We start from the raw sequence: 14,585 nt of genomic DNA, 5'->3' as shown, positions 1-14,585 counted from the left end.
GGTCCTTCCTAGCCAACCTATAACTCTTGAGCGCCCTAACTGAACCTTCATGTCTCATCTTTACATAAGCCTCCTTCTTCCTCTTGACAAGTGTTTCAACTGCTTTAGTAAACCACGGTTCCCTCGCTCGACCACTTCCTCCCTGCCTGACAGGTACATACTTATCAAGGACACGCAGTAGCTGTTCCTTGCACAAGCTCCACATTTCCATTGTGCCCATCCCCTGCAGTTTTCCTCTATCCGATGCATCCTAAGTCTTGCCTCCTCGCATCATAATTGCCTTTCCCCCAGATATAACTCTTGCCCAGCGGTATATACCTATCCCTTTCCATCACTAAACGTAATTGATTTGTGGTCAATATCACCAAAGTGCTCACCTAACTCCAAATCTAACACCTGTCCTGGTTCATTACCCAGTACCAAATCCAATATGGCCTCGCCTCTCGTTGGCCTATCTACATAGTGTCAGGGTGTCAAAAGTATGGTGGGCTAATGGTTGGGAGTGTGGGGGAAGTCATGAAACCTCCAAGAACACATTTAAACGCAGTTGGCAACCCTGTCAGAGTCTGGGTATCTTATGGTGAGTGAATCCCCAAAATCTTCCCACCACTTGAGAATGCAATATTCCGCACGTGGCTGGATGAGTGGGTGAAGAGAGCATGTTGCAGGGGATGAAGGAGCCCGAGGTACTCATTGCCCGTAGCGGGAACAAGAGACATGGACATGGAAATGGAACACTTGGCCGCGTGCGTCACCGGGAAACCTCCTGCCCGGATTGGTTGCTACGGGGGTGACGTCAGTCGGCCGGCTCAGCCTATGGGAGGGTAGTTTGCTCCGATGTGGAGCTGTCTGCAAGGCGAGCCGGCTGTTCGGCGGCAATGAAGTTCGCCATCACCTTGGTTCGGCAGTGAGTAGTGTCCCGGGTTAGGGAGCTCGGGCCGGAGAGGAATCGGTGACATTAGGGTCTGCTGAGGTTTAAAACACCGGGCCGCTCTCTGCTCGCACCGGCGGGGACCGTCATGTAACTGGGCCCGGAACCGGCAGTATTAATATTCCTTGCTCGCTGGGCATTTTCCTGTTGGAATATTGTGGGAGGGACGATTCATACACAACCTGAAATTTGTGCTGCCTCGCCGCTGGGTTAATTCCAATTGGCAGCTGGAAGGCCCATCCGACACTCCGGATTGAATGTGAAGTCACCGGCTGGAATTTCATTCGGGGCTCTTGAGACATCATAACGTGGACCCAGCCCAAAGATTAGTCTTTGGCCAGACTTGAGGCTTCAGCCCTTTCTCTCCACAGTTGCTGCCAGACCTGCTGCGTTTACCCAGCATGTTCTGTTTTTAATTTCAGATTTCCAGCATATGCAGTATTTTCTTTTTTATAATCAAGATTGGGTTGCAACAAACCAGAATCAGTTTTTAAGTCCTAATGTATTTCTTTTTATGGTATTCCGTGTGCTTTGTCCATCTCAGTGGATTCCATCTGGATTTTGCACTTTTCTCAATGCAAATTCAGTGATGCACTTAAAACTGATCATAGAATACCTACGGTGCAGAAGGAGGTCATTCAGCTCATCTGGTCTGCAAGGACCCTCTGAAAGAGCACCCTACCCAGGCCATTCCCCTCCCCATAACCCCAACTAACCTTTGGGCACTAAAGGGCAATTTAGCATGGCCAATCCACCTAACCTGCATATTTTAGACTGTGGGAGGAAATCCACACAGACATGGGGGTAATGTGCAAACTCCACACATGGTCACCCAAGGTTGGAATCAATCCCGGGTCCCTGGCTCTGACCACTGCTAGCCACTGTGCTGCCAATGTCATGATGTGCCCCAAGTGTCATATTCCTGTTTGACAAGCCGCTGTTGGCTTTGAACAGTATGCAGCCTATTACTATGCGCTTTGTGGCTCTGAGGGGCAATAGCAAGGTTGCAGGCAGCAAGATTTCTTTATTGATTTCAGAGCCGTACTGATAATGCACATGTGCTCATTTGGACTCTGAATATGCCAACTGGTGCCATACGAAAAATAGAAAAATAAATAAGTGTCTGTGTGAATACATGTGGTGTCAAGCCAAACGCTGTCCACATAAAGATCAGGTATGCTGAGAGTTGCTTTGATTCTTACATATCATGACAGACCAACATTTGAGATCTGTTCCAGAGAGATAAGCTGGATGGATGGCTCCTGGGGAATCTATATCATAGATTATCATAGAATTTACAGTGCAGAAGGAGGCCATTCGGCCCATCGAGTCTGCACCGGCTCTTGGAAAGAGCACCCTACCCAAGGTCAACACCCCCACCCTATCCCCATAACCCAGTAACCCCACCCAACACTAAGGGCAATTTTGGACACTAAGGGCAATTTATCATGGCCAATCCACCTAACCTGCACATCTTTGGAGTATGGGAGGAAACCGGAGCACCCGGAGGAAACCCACGCACACACTGGGAGGATGTGCAGACTCCGCACAGACATTGACCCAAGCCGGAATCGAACCTGGGACCCTGGAGCTGTGAAGCAATTGTGCTATCCACAATGCTACCGTGCTGCCCTATATCTATCCTCTTCGATCTTGGCTGATGAGGCTAATTGCCTTGACAACCAACTAGTCCGGCAACAAAACTGAGGTCTATGCCAAAACCTGGGTTCATAACTGAGCAATATTTTGAAGCAATGATTCTGTTGTCTGGACAACTTAAAGTGACTCTTAGCACACACAACAGAAATTGTCCAAGTTAGTGAAGATGTGCTGTATGCTCTATAATACAATCAGTAGAGGCATCAGCATACAGGCGACTGATGAGCAGAACAAAGAGACACTCGAGTATGTGGCTGAGACATTCTGGTGTGGCAGCCAGTCGTGTCAACAGATCATTCCAACATTCTTCAGCTGAGCTGCAGCATTGTCTGTTCAAAAATAGTGGGCCATCATGACTGTTCCTTCTACGTGTCCTTGCAGTGCTGATCCTTTCCTGCAGCTTTTAAGCAAGGTACAGTCACTTGCTGGAATTGTTGGCTGGCAATTTTTTGCCAGCGATCAGGATTAGTGAGAGGGAGACAGAGAGAAAGAAATCCAGCTCTTTAAGGTACAGTGCATTTAACGTGAAGGGTTGTTCTTTCACTTTCTGAGGTCTATTCTGCTGGTGATGTGTCTTTCATCTATGATAAGCTGTGGATACATGGCATAATACACATACTGTTGATGTAGAAAGGGAGTCTTTCATTCTGTTGAAGGCCAAACAAAATCTCTCATCCTCTTAACGGGCACTATTTCTGCAGAATATTTGCAGGTTGCAGACTGCCCACCTCTGGAATTCCAATATCATTGTTTGGCAAGCCAATAAAATCAACCAAGCTCCTTCCCAGACATTTCATAAAGAGTTGACCACAGCTAATTCCTGCCTTCACATTTGAATTGTGTACCTGCAACAAGCAGAATAATAAGATACTGTATTATGACAGTTTTTGTGTAGACTCAGTAAGTTGAAAACTGTTTGGCTCAATTATCCTACAATTGCTCATTGGCTCCTTTTTTTTTTTTGCTGCTTAGAATTTTATATATATATATATATATATGTGACATAGGATTGAAAAGATGAGCACTCTATTACCAATTTTATCTTTTATATTAATTATTGCATTGCCTTGCGTTTGATGTCTGAAGCAGCAATTCTCACCGTTTCCCTGTAGCCCTGCACATTCTTCCTTTTCCGATAGTAATCCAATTCCCTCTTGAATGCCAGCGATAGGGTTTGAAACATTGTCATGCTAAGTATGAAGACGGTGACTCTGGAGCATAGAGCACTGCTGTAGGATTTCTTAGGTATTTCTCTTTTGCATATTTCAGAAGATATTTTACCTTGATACCATCTGAATTTGTCCTGTAATCTGAAATGTGCATAACAAATTATTTTGGGGTTATGATCCTTCAGTTCTCATGTATTGTGCTGGCACTGCACATGCGATTGTGTTCATTTGTTTATGTAATTAATCAGTGTGTGATTGATCTAATAATAATCTTTATTGTCACAAGTAGGCTTACATTAACACTGCAATGAAGTTACTGTGAAAAGCCTCTATTCGCCACATTCCGGCCCACGGAGGGAGAATTCAGAATGCCCAAATTATCTAACAGCACGTCTTTCGGGACTTGTGTGAGCACCCTGAGGAAACCCACAGACAGTGACCCAAGTCGGGAATCGAATCTGGGACCCTGGTGCTGTGAAGCCACACTGCTAACCACTGTGCTACCATGCTGCCCCGTTCTATCTGTAGATATTTATGAATCTTGTATTGTGAAGTGAGAGATGGTAGCGTAGGGGACCAGTATTTCAGAAGCCCAGGCTATTGCCTTGCTTCAAATAGCACCATGGCAGATTGTGCAATTTGAATTCCGTTAATGGTTATTCATGCTAGTCTCAGTAATGGTGGCCACGTTGGAAACATATTTCTGGTTCACTAATGTCCTTTTAGGAAAGGAAATCTGCCCTCTTACCTGGTCTGACCTATATGTGACTCCATGTAGTTGATTCTTAATTGCCCCTAAAATGGCTGAGCAAGCCACTCATTTCAAGAGTACCCAGGTATGGCCAATAAACGCTGGCCTGGCCAGTGATGCCCACATCCCATGAAAGAGAGACAAAATATGAAACGGATTATTTTACTGTTTACTGGTTTAACATTGTATTTCTTAAAACATTTTTTTAGTGGTGAAACAAGATACAATAAAGCAAAACTTCTTCAAGGTAAGTATTATTCAAAAATAATGTAAAGTTTTATCTCCAGCTTAGATTTCCAATTATGATTAACTGAACAGTAAAAGTGTGTTTTGTGGAGATTCTGCTTTAGAAATATCTTCTCCCCTTTATTCCCTGTGCTACGTAACATTCTTAGGAGGATGAGGTGCTTGTAGGACTTGGCTAACTGCCATCACAAAAGGATGCTAGTATCTGCAAAGATATAGTGAAGTGGCTAAATCTCTTGGCTTGAGCCTCCTTGATTTGTTTTGACTTCTTACTAGTTTTTCAGCTTTGTGTTGTTGCATGGCGTCATCCACCATTAAAAGGTTTGTGCAGCATTGTTCTAGCAGTATACCATAAGGGTTTTACATCGTGCTTATTAGGTAAATATATTTTGTGGATAATGTTGACCCATGCAAACCAGGAAGGCTCCAGGGTTTACCACTTTTCTGCAGGCTATCAGTGTTGGTGTTCAAATGTTCTTTGTCTCCAGGTGAAGGCAAAGTAAACACTGGCTCAAACTTTTGACCACACAAAGAACATGTGCATTGTTCATATTCTCAGGCCTTTCTTTAGAGCTGTATTTGTATTATATAAGCAAATTCAGTACCATTTTCATATAGCAACACTCCACAAACAGCAAATCAACAGTTAAATGATACCTCTGAAATGGTTTTCTCTCCTCAACATTGCACTGAGGTGTGAGCCTGGATTATGTTTTAAATCTATTATGGAGCTTGAATCTGCAGTCTTCTGATTTTGAAGCAAGAATGGACATAGTGACCACTGCGTGCAATCATGAATGACTTGTGAAAGACCTTTTTACATAAAAGCATTTCCACAAGCTTCACATAATGAATAACTTTAAAGTGCAGTAATTGTTAGGTGGATCTGCCCAGGAGCCAATCTGCATCAACAATATCCTTCAAACAATAATGAGATGCATTAGCCATTCAAGTATTATTTAAGGATGGAATATTGGCAAAGACAGCGGTGAACTCTTTGGCCTTTGGATAGTGTCAAAGCATCGTCAACATCTATCTGAAACACCCTTGTAGGCAAATATTGGACCTAATTTAGCATCTCATGGCATTTTCTAGCATTGTATCAACATTATCAACTCCAACCTGAATGTGGGTACAAACCCAAATACTGAGCCAGAGGAAAGAGTACTAACAGGTAAACAAGCTGGCAGCCTGTGGAGCAAGGACAGGTTTAGGTCCTGACTGTAATGGCATTTACAGTTTGCATTCTAGATTAAGTCCAGGAAAGCTTCCAGTACCATGTAGGCTGTATCCCAGAACTGTGAAGAAATGAGGATATCAGGGATGAAAAGTTCATTTGCTGAAGTACGATGTTCTGTGTTAGCTTGTAATGTTGTATTTTAATCCTACCACAAGACATATTGTTGAATTTTCTTCAAGTTGTTCCTGTGGAAAAAAATGAGTTCCAGGTCGCCTGCTTTTGATTTGTAGCTGCCCAAAATGTAATATGTTTGCAGTTGGTTTGGGAACAGGTGAGACTTGGTTTTGTCCATTACCTCTAATTGTTCCCCCATAATGCAGTCAGGATATTTCTTCCTATTTTTGATGTGGTCTTGTTTAATATTGCCCACGTGGCTTTCTGTTTTACAACTGGCACTTGGTTCTCCAGAATCTGAGGTAGTGTAGCTCACTGGAACATAAATCTAACAAATTATGAGTTGGTAAAGAGGAACAAAATTATTTGTGGTTGGAAGGTTTGGTTAATAGAATGTTTACTTTATACTTAAAATCTGGTATGGTTATCATCTTTAAACTTTTATCGATTAGGTCAGTAAACTATAGAGCCTCATTAGAAAGACCTTTATTGAGAAGGTCCTTAAGCACCTAAGATCTGAAATTTGTGAATTGTGCAAGTCAGACGGTTTGAGTTTGAGATGCAATATTGTTCTATGAGGTCTTTGCCATCATCTTCCGACATTCCAAATCCATTGTATTCTGTAATGCATTTACTGTGTCTTCTATAACCAGTACAGTTAAAAGAAGATTTATTATTTGCTTGTAATTTTATTAAATTACCCATAACATTTTAAATATACAAAGGGGACACCTGGGGCAACATTTTCTAGCCTTGGAAGATTTTCACTTCCCAAACAGTTGACAGTTTGCAAAGTCAGGGCAATTGCAGCTCCCTACAGACTTTAAAATTTTCAGTATTTTAACATTTTTACAAAGAATAAACACAAACCCAACCCCCAACTTATTGGGTGTCCTACAGACTTAACTACCCCTTTACTTTGTTCTTCTGTATAATTTTTGTCACTTTTACAGTTATGTACCTTAAAGAGCACAAAGCACAAAAAATGTTGCTCTCATGTCTTTGCATTCCCTTTCAGGGCAAGGAGTGGATGAGCCGCTGTCCGAGTTTGGCTTCAAGCAGGCTAAGGCTGCAGGGCAGGCTCTCAGCAAAGTCAGATTCTCTCATGTGTTTTCAAGTGACCTACAGCGTGCTAAACAGGTGCTTTTTACTTTAACTCTGTTGATTTTCTTCATTGGTGATTCAGTTTCAAGAAGTTATTAGTTTTGTAATGAACCTTTTAGTATCTAAGTTGGGCTAAAATACAATACGCTAGTAATTGTTTCAGGAAAATAAGATTTATTGAATTTTGAAACAAAAAGATGAAATTGCTGTAAAGCAAAGTAGTTCTTCTCCTCAAACAAATGCAGGTCTGCAACCTCCATGATGGAAAGTGCAAGAAGGCAGGTCCCAAATCCGCTCCAGCTGCAAGTGCTACACCGGTCAACCAGTTAACTGAGACATCTGAAAATAGACGTGGAACTGTTTCAGAACTTGAGAATATGAATCTGCCTTGTTTCAAATGGTGATGCTAAGTCTCCAATGGCTAGGTAGACCAAGCAACTTTGTCCCATCTAGCAACCTTCTAATCCCAAGACTTTTAAAAATTGTTGAATGTTGATTATTTTTTGTTGCTGATACCTGTCATTTGTTAAAGAGCACAGTTAAAGTTTGGCTCAGTGAGCTTGATTGCCCTGTCCTGCCTTTCCTTTTCTGGCTGTTTCTGCGTCATCCTGTGTTTTTCTGCATTGGTGAAGGTTGTTTTCAATACTCTCATTCTGATTGCCTAACTATTGCAGGAATGAGAGTTCCCAAATAGTGTGGGAAAAATGGAAATTTGGGCCATTAGCATTGAAAGGAAGAACAGTATTTGTTTGATGCATAACCACCAGACTCAGTAGAAGCACACTAGGGAAATCAGCATTAAGATCGGAAGATGGAATGATTGATGTGTACCAGGTGGGATACACAAAAGTAAGGAATGAGTTGAGTGGAAAGGGGCAGCAATTATGGCAAGCAATTGATTGGTAAGGAGTAGGAGACAGAATAAGGGATGGGCAGAATGCATAGCACAGGAGTGGGAAGTGGATGACTGTACAAGAGGAGGACTGAATGGCAATGGGGTGGGGTGAGGCAGGAAAGAAAGAATTTACTTACTTAGTTCCTTTTCTATCCTCTGGGCACCCCAAAATTCTTTCAACCAATTAATTACATTAAAGTGTGGTTACCTTTGTTATGAGGCAAAAGGGAACGGGGGGAATTGATGGCAAATAAAGAAAAGTGGAGCAAATGTTTGAGGGGGAGAAGGAAAAGGGCAGAAGTTGAGAGTGGTGCTTTGGTGGAGAAGGAAGAAACTGGGAATGGCACAACACTTTTTGGGATGGAGGAAGGAAGGAGAGTGTCAGCATGAGTTATTGGTAGGTAGACCTGACACCAGGAGGCTCGATGGGCCGAATGGCCTCCTTCTGCACTGTAAATTCTATGATAATTAATGCCTAGTCTTCTGATGTTCCAAAGCGCCTCCACTACCTATAAGCCAAATGTCAGTTTGATGGGGTACTGTCTACTTGCCTGGGTGATGCAGCTGCAACAATACTCGAGAAGCTCTGCATCATCCAGAGCAAACAGTCTGCTAGCTTAAACATGCAGTTTCTCTACTATTCTCGATCATGGCTGCAGTGGCAGCATCTCCCAAATCCGTGAGCTCCATCTGGGACAGCAGATGTTTGGGAATACCATCGCCTCCCAAGTTCTCCCAAGCTATACACCACCCTGATGCACATGTATCACCTCTTCATTATGACTGAAATTCCTTGTAGATTCTAGCTAACAGTATTGTAGGAGTACCTTTACTCCAGGGACTGCAGAGTTGAAGAACGCAGTCCATAACTCCTTTCTTGGCAGTTAGGTACAGCAGTAAATGCTGTCTTTGACAGCAAGATCCATATCTTGAAGTAATTCAAAAGAACTTCTGTAAATATTCATTATATAATTTTGTCCACTTGAAAGCATGTGGTTCAGAAGCAATTCGGCATCAAAAGTAGCAAAAAAGGAATCCTAAATCAGAGCAGATCTTGATGTACAGCAGCTATTCTTGCAAAACTGAACTTGTTATCAAAACGTATTAACTTTGTTTCTACTTCTTAACATATCCTTTTCAAGAAGCTTTGCATTTGCAGCAAAACAATAATCGTGTCGGACAAATTAATGATTAAGAACTCTTTCAGAAACTTTATAACTTTTCTACAAATTGGTTATACTTGCTACTAATTCACTGCATTTTTAGTGTTTGTAAACATCTTCCTCTATGTTCCAGACTGCATCTGCTATTGTATTAAACAGTTGTGGACGTGAACTTGAAATAATCTGTGATGTAAGGCTTCGAGAAAGAGTAAGTATCAAATATATAATAAATACGCATAAAGTAATACATTATAAAATTGTCTGGCACTTGGAATAAGTTGGCAAGTGATTTCACGAACAACATGGCACATGCATTTTCACAAAGTGTGTAATCTGTTGCTTTTAAGCTAAAATCATTCATGAAGCTCACAGATGAACTCGCCAGAAAACGAAATAGCTCTGTGACCCAAAACAAAACTACATTGTATCAGGGCACACTCCAGTACCCAAACTTCTAGCTCTTTGCTTTTCATACTATTGCAATTTTCTTCCCTCTGTCACCTCTTAATAGTTTTCCTGTGTGTAATGCACATTGCAATTTTCTTCCCTCTGTCACCTCTTAATAGTTTTCCTGTGTGTGTAATGCACAAGACAATGTGCAATCTATTCAATTACTATGATATTTCACATCTGCTAAGTATTATGCAAACCATAAATCGGCTTTTGAAATAAAAGCAGTAACTGAAACATAGAAACTAAGAGCAGGAGTAGATCATTTGGCCCTTCCAGCCTGCTCCACCATCCGGTGCGATCATGGCTGATTCTCAATCTCAACACCATGCTCCCACTCTCTCCCCATATTCCTTTTACGTTTTTGGTGTATAGAAACTTTTACTTTGGTGTCTCGAAACCTACCTATTTCTTAATGCATTCAGTTACTTGGCCTCCACAGCCTTATGTGGTAGAGAATTCCATAGGTTCACTACCTTCTGAGTGAAGAAATGTCTCCTTATCTCAGTCCTAACTGTTCTACCCCGTATCCTGAGATTGTAACCCTTTGTTCTAGACCCCTCAGAAAGGGGGAGCATCATGCCTGCATCCAGTCTGTCCAGCCCTAACAGAATTTTATACGTTTTAATAAGATCCCCTCTCATTCTTCTAAACTCCAGTTAATACAGGACCACTTGACCCAGTCTCTCCTCATACGACAATCCTGCCATCCTAGAAATCAGGCTGGTGAACCTTTGATGCACTCCCTCTGTGGCAAGTACATCTTCTTGGGTAAGGAGACAAAACTGCACAAAATACTGCAAGTTTGGAAATATCCAGCAGGCCAGGTAGCAGTGGTGTAGAGTTATTGTTTCAGGTCAATGAACTTTCATCAGAACTGGAAGAGGTTGGAGATTTAGAGGTTTTCAAACATGCAGTAGGGAATGGGCTCAGATGGGAGAAAAAGAGCAAAGATCTGTGATGGGTGAAAGGCAGGAGTGATTAAATGACTGATGGTGCAAGCTGAAAGGGAAAGACAGTTAGACAAGTAAAGAAACAAAAGATAATTCTGGAGAACAACTGAGTGAATGGCTCCCACGTTTTGTGGAAGCCCTCTTCCGACCCCCGGATGGCGAATTTCATTTTCTCCATCTGGAGAAATTCCAATGGGTCGGACAGCCAGTCTGCAGCTTTGGATGGTGCTGCTGACCGCTAGCCCCTAAGCCAGAGGGAGGGAGGGGGAAGCCATGGTGAAACAACAAACACAAACAAAAAGATAAGGGAGGGGGGAATAAAGAGGCATGGAGCCCAACCATGCCCAACACATAACAAAATACACGGCATCACGCCTCCCCAACAGGAACAGTATCAAAGAACCAATGAGAGAAGAGGGCACGCCAGACGATTGGAAGGGTAGGGGGTCAGGAAGAGAAGGCGGAAGCAGGGGACCCAACGAGAACTAAACGCCTACTGAAAAATGAAAATCTAGCTTTAACTATTGTAAATAACAAAAGACAACCGATGTATGTATATTTTTCTGATGTAAGTTCACGCTTATCTTTACTCTGTAAAATATGAAAAACCCTAAATAAAAACATTAAACAAAAATCAGTCGAGGGGTGCTGTAAATGGCAGCAGCAGAACTACTACCAAAGAAAGCAGTTGAGACCAAACCATTGTATGTTTTCAAGGAGAAATCAGATATAGCACTTGGGGCGAAGGGGCTCAAAGGATATTGGGGGGGATGGAGGCAGGATCAGGCTATTGAGTTGGATGATAATGAATGGTGAAACGAGCTCGAAGGGCTGAATAGCTCCTCCTGCTCCTATTCTCTACATTTCTACGGTACCCAATGTCAAACAAATGGGAGAATTGGTTGTAGTCTGGAGTTATTGCAATCTGTTGTAAAGCATTGGATCGAAAGGTGATGTGTTGTTCCTCAAATATCTGATGAAATTCATTGGAATGATACACATAACCAAGGGCAGAGTGGGAGTGAGGACAGGATTATAATGTTAAACGACCAGTTGCTATTTGAAGTTATTTGTGTGGCTCACACAGCTATGCTTAACTAACTTATGTATTTTACCTCCTGTTTGAATAAGAAGGAAAATTATATCATGTACATGTGGAATTTCAAAAACCGCTGAGCAAATGTCTTATGATAAGCTCTTTTAGAAAGATCAGTGTTTATTATAGGTAGATTTAGATGGGTAACTGGCTAAGAGGGAAGGGAGCAGAGGCCAAGTCTAAGGAAAGCTAGATCCAATTAGTAGGAAGTATAGTGTTCCACCTGTCTGTTTCTGGGATACCTAAATGCAGTTTTAATTAACTCACTGAAGACACCTAGCTTGGGTGGTAATGCCTATAGACTGAGAACATGGCCAAGACCTTACAAGAATATGCCAGCAGAGTTTAAGCTTGGATTGTTCAGTGACAAATTAAGTTCAATGTAGGTAGATTTATCTGAAGTAAAAGTGAAAAATATGTAAACTCCATAGTTGGGATAGAAATTACTTAGCCAATTTCATGTTCACCTTTGCTACTGTCCCCTTTAATTCCATCTGTAACTTTGCTCACAAACCTGCAAGGCACTGTATTGAATGCCTTTTGAAAGTTAGACTGCTGTATGAGTCCACATCTTTTTCAACTTCCTGCCTTGATAAGCAGGGGCTTGTTTAGCACAGTGGGCTAAACAGCTGGCTTGTAATCCAGAACAATGCCAGCAGCGCGGGTTCAATTCCCATACCAACCTCCCCGAACAGGCTTTTCACAGTAACTTCATTGAAACCTACTTGTGACAATAAGCGATTATTATTATTATTATTATTATTATTATTATTAATAGGAAACAGAGTGGTTAATGGTAATTTCTCAGGCTGGAGGAAGATTTGTAGTGGGGTTCCCCATGGGTCAGTATCGGGACCCTTGCTCCCTGATATCAATTAATGATCTAAATCTTGGTGTGCTGGAGACTATTTCAAAATGTGAGAGTAATACAAAGCTTAGAAGTATTGTAAACTGAGGAGGACAGTGTAGAACTTCAGAGGGACATAGACAAGTTGGTGGAGTGGGCACTAGGTGGCAGATGACGTTCTATGTGGAAATGTGCTAGCAAATTCATTTTGGTAGGAAGGACATGGCGTGACTATATAAAATATGGGGAAGAACTTTAAGAGTGTGCAGGAGCAGAGGGACCTGGGTATATAAGTGTATAAGTCATTAAAGGTGGCAGCACGGTTGGAAAGAACAGTTAATAAACTTATAGTATTCTGGGCTTCATTAATAAGAGCATAGAGTAGAAGAGCAAAAAGGTTATGCTGAATTGTATAAGATACTAGTTAGAACTCAGCTGGAATATTGGGTACTGTTCTGGGTGCTACACCACAGAAAGGATGTGAATTGGAGAGAGTGCAGAAGAGCCTTAGAAGAATGGTTCCAGGGACGAGAAACGTCCGTTACGAAGAGAGATTAGATAAATTGGGACTGTTCTCCTTGGAGACAAGAAGGCCACGAGGAGAGTTGATAGAGGTTCAAAATCATGAGGCAGCTGGGTAGAGTAGATAAGGAGAAACTTTCCGCATGTGAAAAGATTGGGAACAAGGAGGTGTGAATTCAAATTGATTTGCAAAAGAAGCAAATGCAATGTCTGAAAAAGAAATTCCATACAGCAAGTGGTTCGGGTCTGAAATGTACTGCCTGGAAATGTGGTGGAGGCAGGTTCAACGGAGGCATTAAAGAAGGCACTAGATGATTGTTTCGATTCAAGTAATGTGCAGGGGTACAGGGGAAGGGTAGGGGAAAGGCACTAAGTCTTGATCATTTGAAGAGTCGGTGCAGACACGATGGGCAGACTGGCCGCCTCCTGCACCGCAGTGATTCTGTGACAGCCGCCAGTAGTCAGCAGGACGGTTGAGGCCAGAACACTAGATTTAAACAAACAGCTAAATGCTACAATGTGGAAGGTGACAAATGTTTTATTTATGAAGAATTCAATTAAATGAAGGTGATGAATTTTGTATTTATGAAGAATTCAATTAAATGACTACCTTAATTTAAGTTGCTCAAATATGTTTTGGAATTTGACCAAAATTATCAAAAGATGATAACTATGGTCTTAGTGGCTTTGCTGATTTCCTCTCCTCTACACCCAGTGCAAAACATTTTAAGGCGTAGGTAGAAATGTGGATGTTATACTGTTGGTGCGATTGGTGCAGTTGGAGCAAAGTAGGTCAGAGATAGGTAAGAGCTCAGGAGAGATTTGACAAAGATTCTTGGCTACAAGGCAAAGGGTGTTAGTAGTGGTGTTAAAGACGAAAGAAAGTGCCAATAGTGGCATAAAGATAACAGAATGTGTTAATAGCAAAACAAGGGTCAGTGCTGTGTGAAAGCAGAACATAAGAACAAGTACCAATGGTTGTGGGGGAAGGAGTATGGGGGGAAATACAATTTATAAAAAAAAAAAATTGATCAAAATGATGGCAAATGTTTTTTATGATTTGAGGTTGTTGAAGTTGAGGTAAGAAGGCAGTGAAGTGTCTGATTGGAAAATGAGGTGCTGATCCTCCTGTTGGCGTTGGGCTTGCTTCACTGTAACTTCGCAGCAGACCAAGGAACATATCGGCACAAGAGCAAGATGTTTAGTTGGAATGGAAAGAGAAAGGTCAGGGTCAAGCTTGCGAATTGACTGAACGTGTTCCACAAAACGGTCACCCAGTCTGTGTTTAGCCTCCCTAATGTAGTGGAGATGTATGTGGAGCCTACTGTGAATTGCTGTTCTCAAGCCTTGCTATTGTACAGGATGACAGTGCGAGCTCCTGAATGGTCATTTTCCTTCTATAATATTTTATATTCAGTCAGCCCTCGCTTGACGTTGACTAACTT

General features: G+C 41.9%; 1 protein-coding gene across 1 annotated transcript in view; it reads left to right on the top strand.

Moving 5' to 3' along the window:
* Nucleotides 1-798: 798 nt before the first annotated feature.
* LOC140388021 (fructose-2,6-bisphosphatase TIGAR-like) overlaps nucleotides 799-14,585 on the top strand; it is a 29,235-nt gene continuing 15,448 nt past the window's right edge. The window contains exons 1-4 of the mRNA XM_072471506.1: nucleotides 799-907; nucleotides 4,720-4,757; nucleotides 7,129-7,250; nucleotides 9,406-9,480. Coding sequence (XP_072327607.1) covers nucleotides 879-907; nucleotides 4,720-4,757; nucleotides 7,129-7,250; nucleotides 9,406-9,480 — 264 coding nt within the window. The 5' untranslated portion in view covers nucleotides 799-878. The remainder of the gene's footprint in view (nucleotides 908-4,719; nucleotides 4,758-7,128; nucleotides 7,251-9,405; nucleotides 9,481-14,585) is intronic.

Source organism: Scyliorhinus torazame, chromosome 13 (genome assembly GCF_047496885.1).
Source record: "Scyliorhinus torazame isolate Kashiwa2021f chromosome 13, sScyTor2.1, whole genome shotgun sequence".
NCBI classification, from domain to species: Eukaryota; Metazoa; Chordata; class Chondrichthyes; order Carcharhiniformes; family Scyliorhinidae; genus Scyliorhinus; species Scyliorhinus torazame.
Note: the sequence above shows the minus strand (reverse complement) of the source record. Positions and strands in the feature narration are given on the sequence as shown.